The sequence below is a fragment of the Colobus angolensis genome, unplaced genomic scaffold, assembly GCF_000951035.1.
Source record: "Colobus angolensis palliatus isolate OR3802 unplaced genomic scaffold, Cang.pa_1.0 Scaffold7, whole genome shotgun sequence".
NCBI classification, from domain to species: Eukaryota; Metazoa; Chordata; class Mammalia; order Primates; family Cercopithecidae; genus Colobus; species Colobus angolensis.
Window position 1 is genome coordinate 14013007 of NW_012120709.1, and position 14929 is coordinate 14027935.

The 14929-nt window shown below is 39.3% G+C and overlaps 1 protein-coding gene across 1 annotated transcript in view; it reads left to right on the forward strand.

Moving 5' to 3' along the window:
* ELMOD1 (ELMO/CED-12 domain containing 1) overlaps positions 1 to 14929 on the forward strand; it is a 74706-nt gene that overhangs the window by 21275 nt on the left and 38502 nt on the right. Inside the window, exon 2 of the mRNA XM_011926662.1 lies at positions 6325 to 6426. Within this exon, the coding sequence (XP_011782052.1) occupies positions 6410 to 6426 (17 nt within the window). The 5' untranslated portion in view covers positions 6325 to 6409. The remainder of the gene's footprint in view (positions 1 to 6324; positions 6427 to 14929) is intronic.

Consider the following 14929-nt stretch of genomic DNA (forward strand, 5'->3'; position numbering starts at 1 on the left):
AGGCTGAGATGGGAGGACTGCTTGATCCCGGGAGATTGAGAACAGCTTAGGCAACATAGTGAGACCTCCGTCTCTACTAAAAATATTTTTAAAAAAATAGCCGGGCGTGGTGGCGGGCACCTGTAGTCCCAGCTACTCGGGAGGCTTAGGCAGGAGAATGATGTGAACCCAGGAGGCAAGCCACTGCACTCCAGCCTGGGCGACAGAGCAAGATTCCATCTCAAAAAAACAAAAAACAAAAAAAAAAAAGAAAAGTGGGCAAAAGACATGAACAGATACTTCTCAACAGAAGACATACAAGCAGCCAACAGACATGAAGAAAATGCAAATCAAAACCACAGTGAGATACCATCTCACATTAACAAGAATGGCTATTATTAAGAAGTCCAAAAACAGCAGATGCTGGCAAGGCTAGGAGGAAAGGGAATGTTATACACTGCTGGTGGGAAGGTACATTAGTTCAGCCACTATGGAAAGCAGTTTGGCAATATCTCAAAGACCTTAAAACGATCTACCATTTGACCCAGCAATCCCACTGTTGGGTATATGTCCAAAAGAAAATAAATCATTTGACTAAAAACACACATGCATGTGTTCATCACAGCACTGTTCACAATAACAAAGACATGGGATCAACTAAGGTGCCCATTAACAGTGAACTGGATAAAGAATATGTGTTATGTATATACCATAGAATACTACATAGCCATAAAATGGAATGAAATCATGTCATTTGAAACAATATGGATGTAGCTGGATGCCATTATCCTAAGCAAATTAACACACAAACAGAAAACAAAATACCAGATGTTCTCACTTATCAAGGGAGCTAAACACTGGGTACTTATGGACATAAAGATGGCAACAATAGACACTGGGGACTACTAGAGTTGGGAGGGAGGAGGGGAGCAAAGGTTGAAAAACTATTGGCTACTATGCTCACTACCTAGTGACAGGATCGATTGTACCTAAACCCCAGCATCACGCAACATACACATATAACAAACTTGCAAATAAACTCCCTGAATTTAAAATAAAAGTTGAAATTATTTTGAAAAAATTCTCCCCATACTTAGGTCCTACTGAACCACTTGAGAAATGCTGGTTTGGCTGTAGCGGAGGCTTAGTAGAAAGAAATAGATGAACTCAGTACCACTCATGGAAAAATAATTCGAAGGGCATTTCTTATCAATAGTGGGCTCAGAATATCACACACACAGCCATGATCTGCTAAACACAGATTGTCTAATTAACAGTAAATAGACCATTAACAAGTGGGTCTCCTTTAAAACAAAGCTATTTGACTTTAAAAATGAACAGTAAGTTTTTGTTTTCTATATAAAACATTTAGCATAATTATTTAATGAATATCCTGTGAATAATGAATTAAATAGCATTCGCACAGGCTTCTTCTGCCACCCAAAGCCATTTTTAGTGTTTCCTCTTTGGGGGACAGATAATGAGATCTAATTGTTATCTTTGTTTCCTGTTTGGGGGACAGACAATTAGAACTAATGGTTATTTTCCTTCCCTTCACTTTTCCCATTCAATCAGTAAGTCCAATTGATTCTACCATCTAAATATTTTTTACTTCTGTTCAATTCTCTCCCTCCCAACAGTCATCATCCCAGTTCAGGTCACATCAACTTGCGAGAATTTATTTTAAGTGTTCTCCTAAGTGATTCTTCACTTGACAAAATGATCTTTTACTTTAGAGGAGAACACAATAAGAATGACAAAATAATAATACTAATAATAAATGCTACTCACTGAATATATATTAAATACCTGTAACTATGCTGAGTGCCTTACATGCTTTGGTTCATTTAATCCTTAGAACAATCCTACAAGCTCATTTAATTACTTGCCCCATTTAATCCTAGAGAGGTCAAGCAACTTGTCTAAGGCTGCCGCTTGGCTAATGGTAGATCCCAGACCAGAACTTTGTCTCCAAAACTTGTGCTGTTAACCACCATGCACACTCCCTGCCATATTTGCCCAATTTCCTCTTAATTGTAAGGCTCTTTTACTGTATTAAACTGTGCTGCATTACTCAGCACAATGTTGGACACATAAGCATTCAAGAAGTTTTTACAAGGGATAAATTTAAGAACTATTATGCAAAGAGTGGGGAGTTGAAGTATTATTTCACTCATCTCACATCATTAAGAAATAAAATTTTTTTTAGGTAAACCAATTTTATAGCTAACTGAAATCAAACCACTTAAGGGTACAGACTTCTTAAAAATTTAGAAAAACTATTTTTAAAATGCAATCCATTCTTTACTACCTTAGTTGCATGAGAATTCTTTTTCAATAGTATTCTAATGACAAAGAGCTTTTGTTATGAACAAGTGTCGTATATGCTACTTATTTAGTAATTCCTTCTGAACGATGGTTTTAATTACCATCTACATGCTGAGAAAGCCCAAATCTTTGTTTCCAACCTGTCTTCCTGACCTTCAGATCCATGAATCTTTACCACTTTGTCCTGAAAACTAAAAATGTTCCAAAGACCTTTTGTACACCAAAATCCCCAAATATGCTTCTCCAAAATATCATATCTTAATGAATAATTCTGCTGTCTATCCAGTTGCTGGTCACAAACATGGGCATAATGTTCAACTCCCCCTTTTCCTTTACCAACCATCCCCCCAGTCAATCAATTAACAAAGGTCCTATCAAGTCCACCTTTTAACTGTCTCTAATATCTTTCACACCTCTGTCTGTCCATTGCCTTATCCTGCCATGATTACCTTTGCCCGGGTTATTGCAACAAGTTTGTAGATGGTATCCTATGCCTATAATTTTAGGTATAGGATTTATTCCTCATATTACAATTGATTCTTCATATTACAATCAGAGTGTTTTGTTTTGTTTTGTTTTGAGTCGGAGTCTCTATCGCCCAGGCTGGAGTGCAATGATGCGATCTCGGGTCACTGCAACCTCCGCCTCCTGGGTTCAAGCAATTCTGCTGCCTCAGCCTCCTGAGTTGCTGGGGCTACAGGCGCACACCACCATGCTCAGCTAATTTTTGTATTTTTAGTAGAGATGTGGTTTCACCATGTTGGCCAGGATGGTCTCGATCTCCTGACCTCGTGATCCACCTGCCTCGGCCTCCCAAAATGCTGGGATTACAGGCATGAACCACCATGCCTGGCCCAGGGTATATTTTTTAAACTAAAGATCTGATCTCGTCACATCTCAGCTTGAACACCTTCAATACTTCCTTATTGCTCTTGAGATAAGGTTCAAACTTCAGCGTTACTTACTAAGCCTTCTTGATCTGACCCTACTTGCTTTTCCGTATCTTGCCATCACTATTTTTCCCATCCCTCTCACTGAGCACCACACTAAGGCATATTGGAACTTTATCTCTTATAGATATTGTGCGTTCTTTTGCCTTTAGGGCTTTGCATGTGCTATCTGGAGAACCCCCAACCCCTACATCTAGGCTAAGCATCTCTCCTACTCACTGCCACAGCGCCTATTTCCACTTGTAATACTGTGTTTGAGTCCCTGTTTGTTTCTTTGTGTCATCTTCTCTCCTCTCCTCCCCAAAGATTGTTGCATCTACAGGGTAGAGCCATGCCCCTTTTGTTTACCCTATAGTATCCCTAGTGCCTCACTATGTCTAGAGCATAGCAGGCATTAACATATTTTATAAACTTTTTATTTTAAAAACAGTTTTAAATTTACAGAAAAGTTACAAAGATAGTACAGAGAGTTCCCTTATACTTTCCTCTGTTGTCAGCATCTTACATTAATATGATACATTTGTCACAACTAATGGACCAATACTGATACCATATTATTAACTAAAGTCCTTGCTTCATTCACTTTTTCTTAGTTTTTACCTGATGTCCTTTTTTCTATTCCAGGATCCAATCAGGATACCACATGACGTGTAATAGTCATAGCTCCTTTGGCCTGCACCTCTTGGCTGTGACGGTTTCTCAGACTTTCCTTGTTTTTTAAGCTTTTGAGAGTTTTGAGGGGTCCTGATTAGACATTTTGCGGCATGCCCTTGAATTGGGGTTTGTTGAATGTTCTTCTCATGATTAGACTGGGGTTATAGGTTTCGGGGGGTAAAGTGCCATTTTCGTCATATCAGGTCAAGGTTACATGCTATCAACATGACTTATCACTGGTGATCTTAGCCTTGATCACCTGGCTGAGGCAGTGTGTGTCAGGTTTTTCTTCTCTTTCTTTCCTTTTTTTTTTGAGACAGAGTCTCGCTTTGTCACCCAGGCTGGAGTGCTGTGGCGCCATCTTGGCTCACTGCAACCTCCGCCTCCCAGGTTCAAGCAATTCTCCTGCCTCAGCCTGCCAAGTAGCTGGGATTACAGGTGCCCACCACCACACCCGGCTAATTTTTGTATTTTTAGTAGAGATGGGGTTTTACCATGTTGACCAGGGTGATCTCAAACTGCTGGCCTCAAGTGGTCTGCCTGCCTCCACCTTCCAAAGTGCTAAGATTATAGGCATGAGCCACTGCTCCCAGCCCTATTGTAGTTATTCTTTTTTCCCCTTTCCACACTGTATTCAGAAAACCATATGTCCAATTTATATTTAAGGGATAGGGAGGTTTTTTGTTTTGTTTGTTTTTGAGATAGATTCTCACTCCTTCACCCAGACTGGAGTGCAGTGGCACATCTCGAGTCACTGTAGACTCCACCTCCCAGTTGAAGTGATTCACGTGCCTCAGCCTCCTGAGTAACTGGGACTACAGGCATGCACTACCACACCCAGCTAATTTTTGTATTTTTAGTAGAGATGAGGTTTCTCCATGTTGGCCAGGCTGGTCTCGAACTCCTGACCTCAAGTGATCTGCCCACCTCTGTTTCCCAAAGTGCTAGGATTACAGGCATGAGCTAGGGCACCTGGCCTGCTCAACTTACTTGAGGGCAGAGTAGCTACATCAATTATTTGACCACTGGGAGTTCTTTCAGTTGGCTGCTGTGTTTATTTGACACACGCCTATTTTGTTTACCTTGAGCACTTCTTGACTTTCTTGTGCTGCAAGATGCTTCGGGTTCACCTTGCCCTGACCCAGCTTTAGAATCAACCATTTCCCTAACGTCCCCTAGATGCTTTTATTGTTGCATGTATTAGAGACTATGATCTGAGTATTGGTGGGAACTAACCAAATTAAATTAAAATTTGGATTCATTTATAAAAGCCACAAAAGTACAAAGGATAATATATGTTCCCACCACTCAAAATGAATAAATGTTATTTTTCCTTTTATTTCGCCTCAGATATATTTTAAGAAATAAAACACACAAAATTGAGATCGTTTTTTCTCCTTCCAGTCCTAAACCCCACCTCTCTTCCCAAAAGCAACCACAGTCTTAAATTGGTGTATAGACAGTTTTTTCAAGCATGTATGGAATATTTACAGAAATAAATGTGTTAAATAAGAGACCAGCTTTTATTCGAGCTAAGTATGAGTTCCCACACTCTGGGCTGTTCTAGTTGGCAATGTGTCTCTGCCTGCAGCTCTTTTTCGAATGTAGATTCGTTTCCTTGCATTGCTGCTGCAGTGGATGTTCCATTTGTCTCTTTTCTCATGAGATAACTTCTCTCCACTTGCAGACACTCTCTCTTCTATAGTCTGTTTTATCCCCTCTCATCCTAACTTGCTGCTTTGTAGGCTGCTCCTACTGTCTTCCTTATCAAAAGGAAGAAGGCTGATAACCTGATGTACACTTTGTGAAAGCAAATCATAAACCGAAAAGTGCCATGCAAATATCAAATCTCACTGCTCTGTTCACCGTGCCAAAAGACAACGGCCTGGGGCATCAGTCATTTCTTTGTAGTATCTTACTCTTTAAGTTATTCTGGAGCTTGAGCTCTTTAACAGTTATCTTTTATCTTAAAGTTAGTTGATTCCAGTTATTTTTGAGTTGTACTTCTACAAAGTTGGGGCTGCCAGATTTTGGACTATTGGATATCTGGAAATCCAGATGGTTAATTTTATTGTTCTTCATTTTTATTTTTCTTATGAATACTATTCCTAAAGATATAGGAACACTACCCAAAATAAAGGAAAAGCTTAATATTGCAGAGATTACTCATGAAATTCATAATTATTCCAGCAAGTGACTTAAAATGAAAGGCTAATTGTATTAATGTAATTATAAAGTCAAAGTCTATAACTATAATCTCCATCCATTGAATTGCATTGCTCTGTGGACAGTTCCATTGATAATGTTCTGGGTGGCTGGCATGTTACCTGCTTACCTCAGTAAGCAGAAATTTTTGGTTTGCACCTTCCAGCCTTATTAGTAAATATACCTAATATCTAATTTCTTCCCACAGTTGACACTTACTTTGACAAAGGCAAATTTGGAAGCAATTACTTGAGGACAGTTTGTATAGCATCTGGACAGTCAACACAGGCACCATGAAGCACTTCCTGAGGTATGTGTTTGCGGTTCCCTGGCCGGGCCCTCTGCAGTGGAGAAACCTCCTCACTGGTTAGGGTAGTATTACCAGTCATCGTTTGTGATCCTGTGACCAGGTCTCCTAAAATTCTGTGAAATAGCATTGCATTTTTGCCAAGAATAACTTGGCCACAAAATTCCTCTGCTAACTCTATATACGTGTTGATGATAAGACGGAGCACTTGTAGATAGTGAGAGAGTGTGGGCACAAAAGCTTGGGCACTTGCGACAGCCCTGGTGCCATGTGTCTCTGCACAATGGTACACCGCTGGCCTGAAAGGTTTGAGGAAATAGCTGTCAATGAATCACTTGATACAATTTGTGCAAAATCATTTTCTGGAAATAAGTGTCCTTTTAAATATCCTTTAATTTAGATTTTGGGTGGCTGCCCAATCCATACGGGCATTTTAAAATTTTGTGGGGGTCGAACTCTATGTTCTAAGCTTCCACTCTTCTTACCTCAGTGATGTCTCTGAAATTTGTATCAATTGTTGGTTCCCTGAAGACTGTGCTGGACAGAGTTTGCCATACATCGGTATGTTTGGGGTGATCTTTTTTAGTTTTGAAAACCATTTGGCTGGACCTAAAGTTATAATTATTTTCAAGGGTATTGACTGCCATTCAGTTGTCTATTAATGGAATTCCCAGATAAATTTTGCATAGTATTAAAATATGGCAAAATAAACTTAGGTCCTGAATGTGAGAAAATACAACCCACTTTCCAGAAGATGGGGCTTCTTTTCCTCAAGATGGTGACCTTCCTCTGTTACATGTTCTTGTCTTTCACTCAGGCTTGTTTTTTCTAAGCAAATTAATAGGCTTGCATCTTTTAAGAAATGATTTGACTCCTTCAACGGCCATAATTTAAGATCCCCCCCCGCCCCGCCCCCAGTGGTTTTGGTTCCATTGTTGTTTCTGGAGCACCCAAATCAGCTTGTGTGGGATTTACTGGGTTTTGACACAGCTACTGGTAGTTTACTGGATCTTAGAATTGTGAAAACCTCTCAGGAGGTTACTGTGAAACAATTTACAGGCATCAGCATTTGTTTTATTGTACAGAATAGTATTGATCTCAGTTGTGTAAAAATATAGTATTTGAAAATCACAAGGACGTTTGCCAGCCAAGTATTTGACCTAATATGTTCTTGGTTGTCATGGTAATTAACTGACCTATCTCTATATTCATGAAAATCTGGCATTTGTGCACACCTCCTGAATGTAAACATGGTGTCTTTCATCTGTGGAATCGTGTTAACAGAAAGCTTTAGTGTGAGATGAAGCTTAGAATTTAGGAGCTTCCTTTGTAAAAGTGGTGATGACGGTGGTAAGGTTGCCAAGCCTTGTGCTACTCAGTTTCTTCCTCAGTGTCTCATTTGTTTTAGAAAAGCTTGAGCCACCTCAAAACCAGTCATTTTAGGAAAACTAGTAGCCTTTGGTTCTGTTAGTTTTATTGTTAAACTGAATAGGTGCAACATGTTTAGTAGAAAGTATATTTTTAAATTAATTTGTGTGTGATGATTTGGAACTGGTACAGTGAAAATCTACCACTGTAATTTTGCATTGACTAGCACCAAGGGTTACAGAACCAACACATCCCTATTAGTTACGTGTTCTGATAAACATTTTTTTCATGTAACTTGGAGTGTATATTTTATAAATATTATGTGACATTGATTATCTATGTGAAACTAAAGCTAGGATAACAGATTGTACATTAAAACAGAAACTTGAGGATTTTCATTGACCATTGGTTTTGAAATAATAAGAGGAAACTTGATCATTTCCCTTCTTTAGTTGATTTATTTTCTGTAGTCCGTTTCCACAGATGTTGGATGATTTTGGCGATCTTTTCATTTGAACCGAAGAGAAGGTTATATAAGCAAAGCCTGAATGAATCAGGTGTTAATTCCTGAGCTCAGCAAATGTATTATGGAGAATGAGGAGCTGATTTTCACTGAGAAGAATTCAGCATTGTTTAAAAGCCCACGCAGTGATTAATCTGTCAGCTTCCGAGATGCTCTAGAATGAAATGCTCCATGCACAGTCCCAGAAGAAATTAGGTTAACCTTAGAGAAACCAGGTTGTGGGGAAAAATGGATTTTGATCCACATTTAAGATACATGATACCCAATTGTTACCATCAGATATATTAATGGTATAAATATTCAGAGCATAAAGGAATAGAGAAAATATTCAATCTATGTCAAAAATTACATGAAATATAAGGAATAAATGCTATTCGATTAGTACACCTGGCTAAAGTGTGTATTTTAAATTGAGGATAGAAATGGGATATTGGATATGTATCCCCACATCATCCAATCTGACTTTAGCCATGATGTGCATGAAAAGAAAACATGAAGCTGGGCATGGTGGCTCATGCCTGTAATCCCAGCATTTTGAGAGGCCTAGGCAGGTGGATCACGAGGTCAAGAAATTGAGACCATCCTGGCCAACATAGTGAAACCGTCTCTACTAAAAATACAGAAATTAACTGGGTGTGGTGACACATGCCTGTAATCCCGGCTACTCAGGAGGCTGAGGTAGGAGAATCACTTGAACCAGGGAGGCGGAAGTTGCAGTGGGCAAAGATTGCGCCATTGCATTCCAGCCTGGAGAGAGAGTGAAACTCCGTCTCAAAAACAAAAACAAAAACAAAGAAAAGAAAAAGAAAACGTGGAATAACATTGATAACAAAACATACCTACATGTGATCAGAAAAAGAAGGAACATTTTTTAAGTCCCAGCTAGAACAAAAGCTTAGGGTTTCATTTTTGTAATATATTTTACTGACTTTAATTCAGTTAATGTGTATAACAGAGAAGTCTGAAGACTTGCGCTGAAGATCTTTTCCCTCATTGGGATTTAGTTACTGAGGTTATATTTTTTTAAAGTTATCAGAACATGATTAATTTTGGAAATTAATAAAGGAAAATTGTAAAGTCACCCATATAAATCATTGCTTCCAACTGTTCCAGTCTCAGAATCTGTTTCTTGGCCCTGGATCTCACCTCATATTTTCCTTCCTCCAGCAGAAAAGAGGAAAGGAAAATATCTGCCAAGCTCAAACCTCTGTGGGAGGAACTGAGCAATACAGCAGACTTATCCCATGTCCCAACTTTGAGGCAATCAAGGGAAAAAACTATTTTTCTAGTATGATTAGGTAAATAAAGGCTTACAATCAGCAAAAATAACTACAAATTGGATTTTTAAGTCATTCATACTTGATTAATATCTTGGTCCACTAATTCATTTAGTGTGCATTCGTAGCTAATAATGCAAGTATTTATGCCACTTTTATTCTCTCTTCATAGCAAATGTAATTAGTAAGACATAATATCCCATTTTACAAAGGAGGACAAGGAGGCTTAGTAAAGTTAAGTGACTTAAACAAAGGCACACAGATGTTTGAATGCAGGCCTGTCTGACTTCCAAGCTGTTTCTCATGTTTGTATCACATTACCCCATTACTGTGAGCCCACTGTGAGGTATTGTGGGTGATTCAAAAATGAATATGAGGGCCAGGCATGGTGGCTCACACCTGTAATCCCAGCACTTTGGGAGGCTGAGGCAGGCGGATCACCTGAGGTCAGGAGTTAAGACCAGCCTGGCCAACAAGGGGAAACCCCGTCTCTACTAAAATTACAAAAATTGGTTGGTCATAGTGGCAGGTGCCTGTAATCCTAGCTACTAGGGGTGCTGAGGCAGGAGAATCTCTTGAACACGGGAGGCGGAGGTTGTTGTGAGCCGAGATCATGCCACTGTACTCCAGCCTGGGCGACCAGAGCAAAACTCCATCTCAAAAATAAACGAATGTGAGATGTCTCTGTTCCAAAGTAACACACCACCTGGTAAGAGCCGAGGCGTATGCATACAAAACTAAGATATATAAAGGAATGCGATCAGTGACAGGTTACAGACATTTTGTGAAGGAATATTCACGAAACACTTCCTTGAGACAATGTTAAGAGAAAGGAAGGACTAGGATTTTAATATTTTAAAATGAGGATGGAAGATGTGGGATGCTATAAACAAGGCCAAGAAGGCATGACTGATGCCATAAGCACTAGGTCCAAGTTTGTTAGATGTAGACCCTGTTTGGGGTGAGTAGAAGACGAGTTGCAAAAATCAAGTTAGGAGCAGTTCTTGGTCACCTTTGCAAGCACAGCATAAAGCAGCCCAGAGCATGGCAACGTTTTCACCCTGACTTAAAGAGCACCTCAAAGAGAAAGGAAAATCGGATAAAAAAATCTTTTCCCCTTGTAATACGTCTGGCCTTCTCTTAGAACCAGAAATCTAGTCCAATCCTTTCACCTTATGTGTGAGAAAGAAGAAACCCAGAGAAGCAAAGTAACCTCTCCAAAGTCGCATAGTTCATAGAGGCAAATTGGGACTAGACTCCAAGTCTGACTTCCAGACAAGTTAGTCAAACTTTTTATTCAGCATGACCCACTTTCCATTGTTTTTGAAGAGCAGAAGGTGCGGGAACGTGTAGTTGTTCCAGAATTTGATTAGCATTGCTTGAGGCATTGACTGAGCTTATAAGATACAGAAGCTAAGTCCTAAAAAGGGGAAAGCTTATGGCCTATGCATCCAAATACCTCTCTCACTGCAGACTGGTACTTTCAGCTGTAGTGTTCTCTTCTTTATGGTACATACATGTATGCATGTATATTTGTACATGTATGTGTGCTTATATATGACACATACGTATATATAAACACACACAAATACGTACATATATATACACACGTATATTTTAAATTATTTTGCTCCCTACATTAAAACAAACAAAAGCTGTGTCCACACTCTCACTGAAATATGTTAACCTGCATCTTTTTCTAGGCAATCTGCTGTAGGTGACCTTCCCAAAGCCTGCCCATTGCCCTCAAGCTGTTGTCCGAGATCTTCTGGGAGCTGGATCACGTACATTCCAGCTCTCCCACCCCTTGGCTTTCTCTCAGCTTTTCAGGGCCAACTCTTTGGCCACTTCACTGTTTGTTAAGCTCTTCGCACAGAGCGTGAGCAATATAACCAAAAGTCATGGACACTCAATAAATGTTAGTTTGAATTTCATTCATTTACTCATTGGAATTTTTTTTTTTAACTTTATGTTCTAGGGTACATGTGCACAACGTGCAGGTTTGTTACATATGTATACATGTGCCGTGTTGGTGTGCTGCACCCGTTAACTTGTCATTTACATTAGGTATATCTCCTAGTGCTATCCCTCCCCCTCTCCCCCCACCCCACAACACACCCCGGTGTGTGATGTTCCCCTTCCTGTGTCCAAGTGATCTCATTGTTCAGTTCCCACCTATGAGTGAGAACATACTCACTGGAATTTTCACTTTTGTTCTGAAGCAAGGAAGGCATGCTGATTTTCCAGGCTGTTTCTGGCTGTCCTTGTGGGATGGTGGAGTTGGCTTTCCTGTCCAACCTCAGAGGAATGTACTCTCTCTGTCTCCTCTGCTTCTCCAACACCCTGGGTGTTTTTCTTTTATAGAACCGTCACACTGTTTTTCAATTTTTTGTTTTTATTGTCCTTTTCCTTGCTAGACTATAAGCTCCTTGTGGACAGGAAGGTCATATGGCTTGCTGCGAAAATAAGTTCTTGACTCATGTTCACTTTTTCCACTGCCATAGTTCCCACTCTCGTTTCTTCTGTACTGCACAGTCAGTCTCATTTTGTGTTTGGTTCTATGAAGGAATAAGTAAAATAAATCGAAATACCTTTCAATTATCATTTTTCATTTTCCCCCAACTCATTTCAAATCTCTTTCTTTCAGCTGCTTTAGATCTTTAACAAAATGAATTTGTTCACAATACTGAGCATGTCCTCTAACTGGGTTGTTTAAATTTTTTTGAATTATATTATGTAGCAAATTTATAATAATAACAGGCCTATTTCTTATCCCCTATAGAATATTTTGAACCCTATAATGGATGATGGAGCATGAGTAATACCTTTGATGACTTTCCTTTATTTATATATTTACTTAATTTGGGTTGCCTTAAAAATAATTACCAATAAAAGTTTATATTTGAGGTTGCATTTAAATACTTTTAAAATGTCAAAGTATAATGTGTTATAATGTGTTCATTGCTTCTCCTTATAAATAAGTCAATAAAAGTATTATCCAAAGAGTAAAAAGTAACCTGATTTTAAAAAATAAATCTTGTAGCCAGGCACAGTGGCTCATGCCTGTAATCCCGGCACTTTGGGAGGCTGAGGTGGGCAGATTGCTTGAGCCCAGGAGTTCAAGACCAACTTGGGCAACACGGCAAGACCCTGTCTTTATAGAAATACAAAAATTAGCCGAACATGGTGGCGCACACCTGTAGTCCCAGCTACTCGGGAGGCTGAGGTAGGAGGACCACCTGAGCCCAGAGAGGTCAAGACTGCTTCAGCCTAGGCAACAGAGTAAGACTGTGTCTTGAAAAATAAATAAATAGAAATAAATCTTATAAAGTGTATTTATGCATCAAAATTTTAGTTGAATAATGATGTCATTAATACATTAAGAGAAATCTGTACCTCCTTTTCTTTGAAAGGAAAGGGTTACACTATAATTTATTTATTTTAATTATTACACAATCAGCTAGTGCTCTCTAAGGCCTCAGATATAATTTCCCTGGAATGTATTATAAAAAGAGTGCCCTTTGCTACAGCTGTATAGTTTTGAATAACATTGATCCATGATAGATATATACCCCCCAATCCGCTTAATTTTTACTGCTCGGAAGTTAGTGTGATCTCTTCAGAAAAAGAATAATGGAAAAAAAAACATAGGGCCCCACGCTATCTGGGCATGGGATCTTGGAACCTCTCAGCTGCTCTATAGGAAGGAAACACTCTTGTTTTCCTAGAGACCCACGGATGGTTGGTTTGTGTGATTTCACATTTCCAGTTCATGTACCAAGTCCTCTTGCCTCTCTTCCTAGTAGAGGCTCTTAGAGAGATGGTCCCATTTACTAGGCAGAGTACCTACTGATAAGTTAATTCTCAGCTGATTGTCAGTGCCCCTGCTTAGGAACTTCAACTGAGCAACTAAATGAACTGCTTGGGACATTGAGCCGCTTGCTCTTCTCTATGGCGTTTAGATGAAAAGTGTTTCATTTGAGAAAGTGTGGTTTGAACCAAGAACCGTGATTATTTTTGTACATATCTTTCATCAACAATAGTGTACTTTTTATTTATTACAGGATTTCTTCAAGCAAGAATTAACTTTCATTATCTCATTCATTGAAACTGTTCAAAATAAGCCACTTTTCTCTTATTGTTCCAAAAGAAGACGTCAGAGTCACAAATTTAAGATGATGGAGTAGTGTTGCATTACAGGTACCCACACCCCCTCACCCCACAGGCAAGGGGCTACATGGTTTTATGTGCATTTCCTGTTTTGGAGGCCCCATCCCTCCTGAATGGATTCCTCTAACAAAGTGCCACAAGACAGGAGGTTGCTTTTATTTGGTAGCAGAGATATGATCCATTTCGAATAATTTACACTGGGTGGCTATTCTGGTTCAAACTAGAGAATGAATGTTAAATAATAAACATGATCATAATTGCTTTATGGAAGAACACTGCTGTGAACTCAGCCCTAAACATCACTCTGCAGCATATTAGTAAAAGGTAGTAACAGAAAAGATTGGAAATGGAGCATGTGTAGTAGCTCTTATTATTGAATCAGATTCTCCCAGTGTTGAAGCAAGGCATTTGTCTTAGGAAGCTACAGTAACTCTTTTTTGGAACACTATCAAAAAGCTGAGATTAAAAAACAGAAATAAACAAAAAACTGCTGCCTATGCATGTAGTTGTTAGAAAGAGGAGGTGGTGATCAGTATTTTCTCCATGTAGTCTTGAGGATTTAATTGTTGTTCCTACAAAATCTAACAGATTTTTTTAGTAGTGAGTCAAAAATCTTCCATCAAAATGAAGAAAACTAAGTCTAACGTTATGAAGAAGAAAAGCGAATATTGCCCAATTAAAACTAATCTCATTGGTTTCCTGATTCAGCCTGGGAGGGAAAGGAGCAGAATCATAAACCCCCTGAGTAGAGGGTTCAGAAGGTGAAGAGGGTGTGAAACAGGGGGTTGAGATTAGTGCTGGTGCAAGAGAGAGTAAGTGGGTTCTGTCTCGCAGGTACATTTGAAATGCCTCCTCCCAAAGCATGCAGTCATGGAAAAAAAAAAAAAAAAAGGACATAAAACAAATGAAATTAAAAGGAGGAAAGGGTACAATGAATCCCCAAATCCTTAAACTCAAATAAGAAACAGATACACCTTTTCTTTCTCCCTTCCTTATTCTCTTCCTTCCTCTCTCCCTCCTGTTCCTCCCTCCTGTCCCTCCCTTCCCTCTTGTCTCTCCCTTCCCTTCCCTCTCCCCTTCCCCTTCCCCTTTTTCTTTCCTTCCTTCTTTTCTTTTCTTTTCTTTTCTCCTTCCTTCCTTCCTTCCTTCCTTCCTTCCTTCCTTCCTT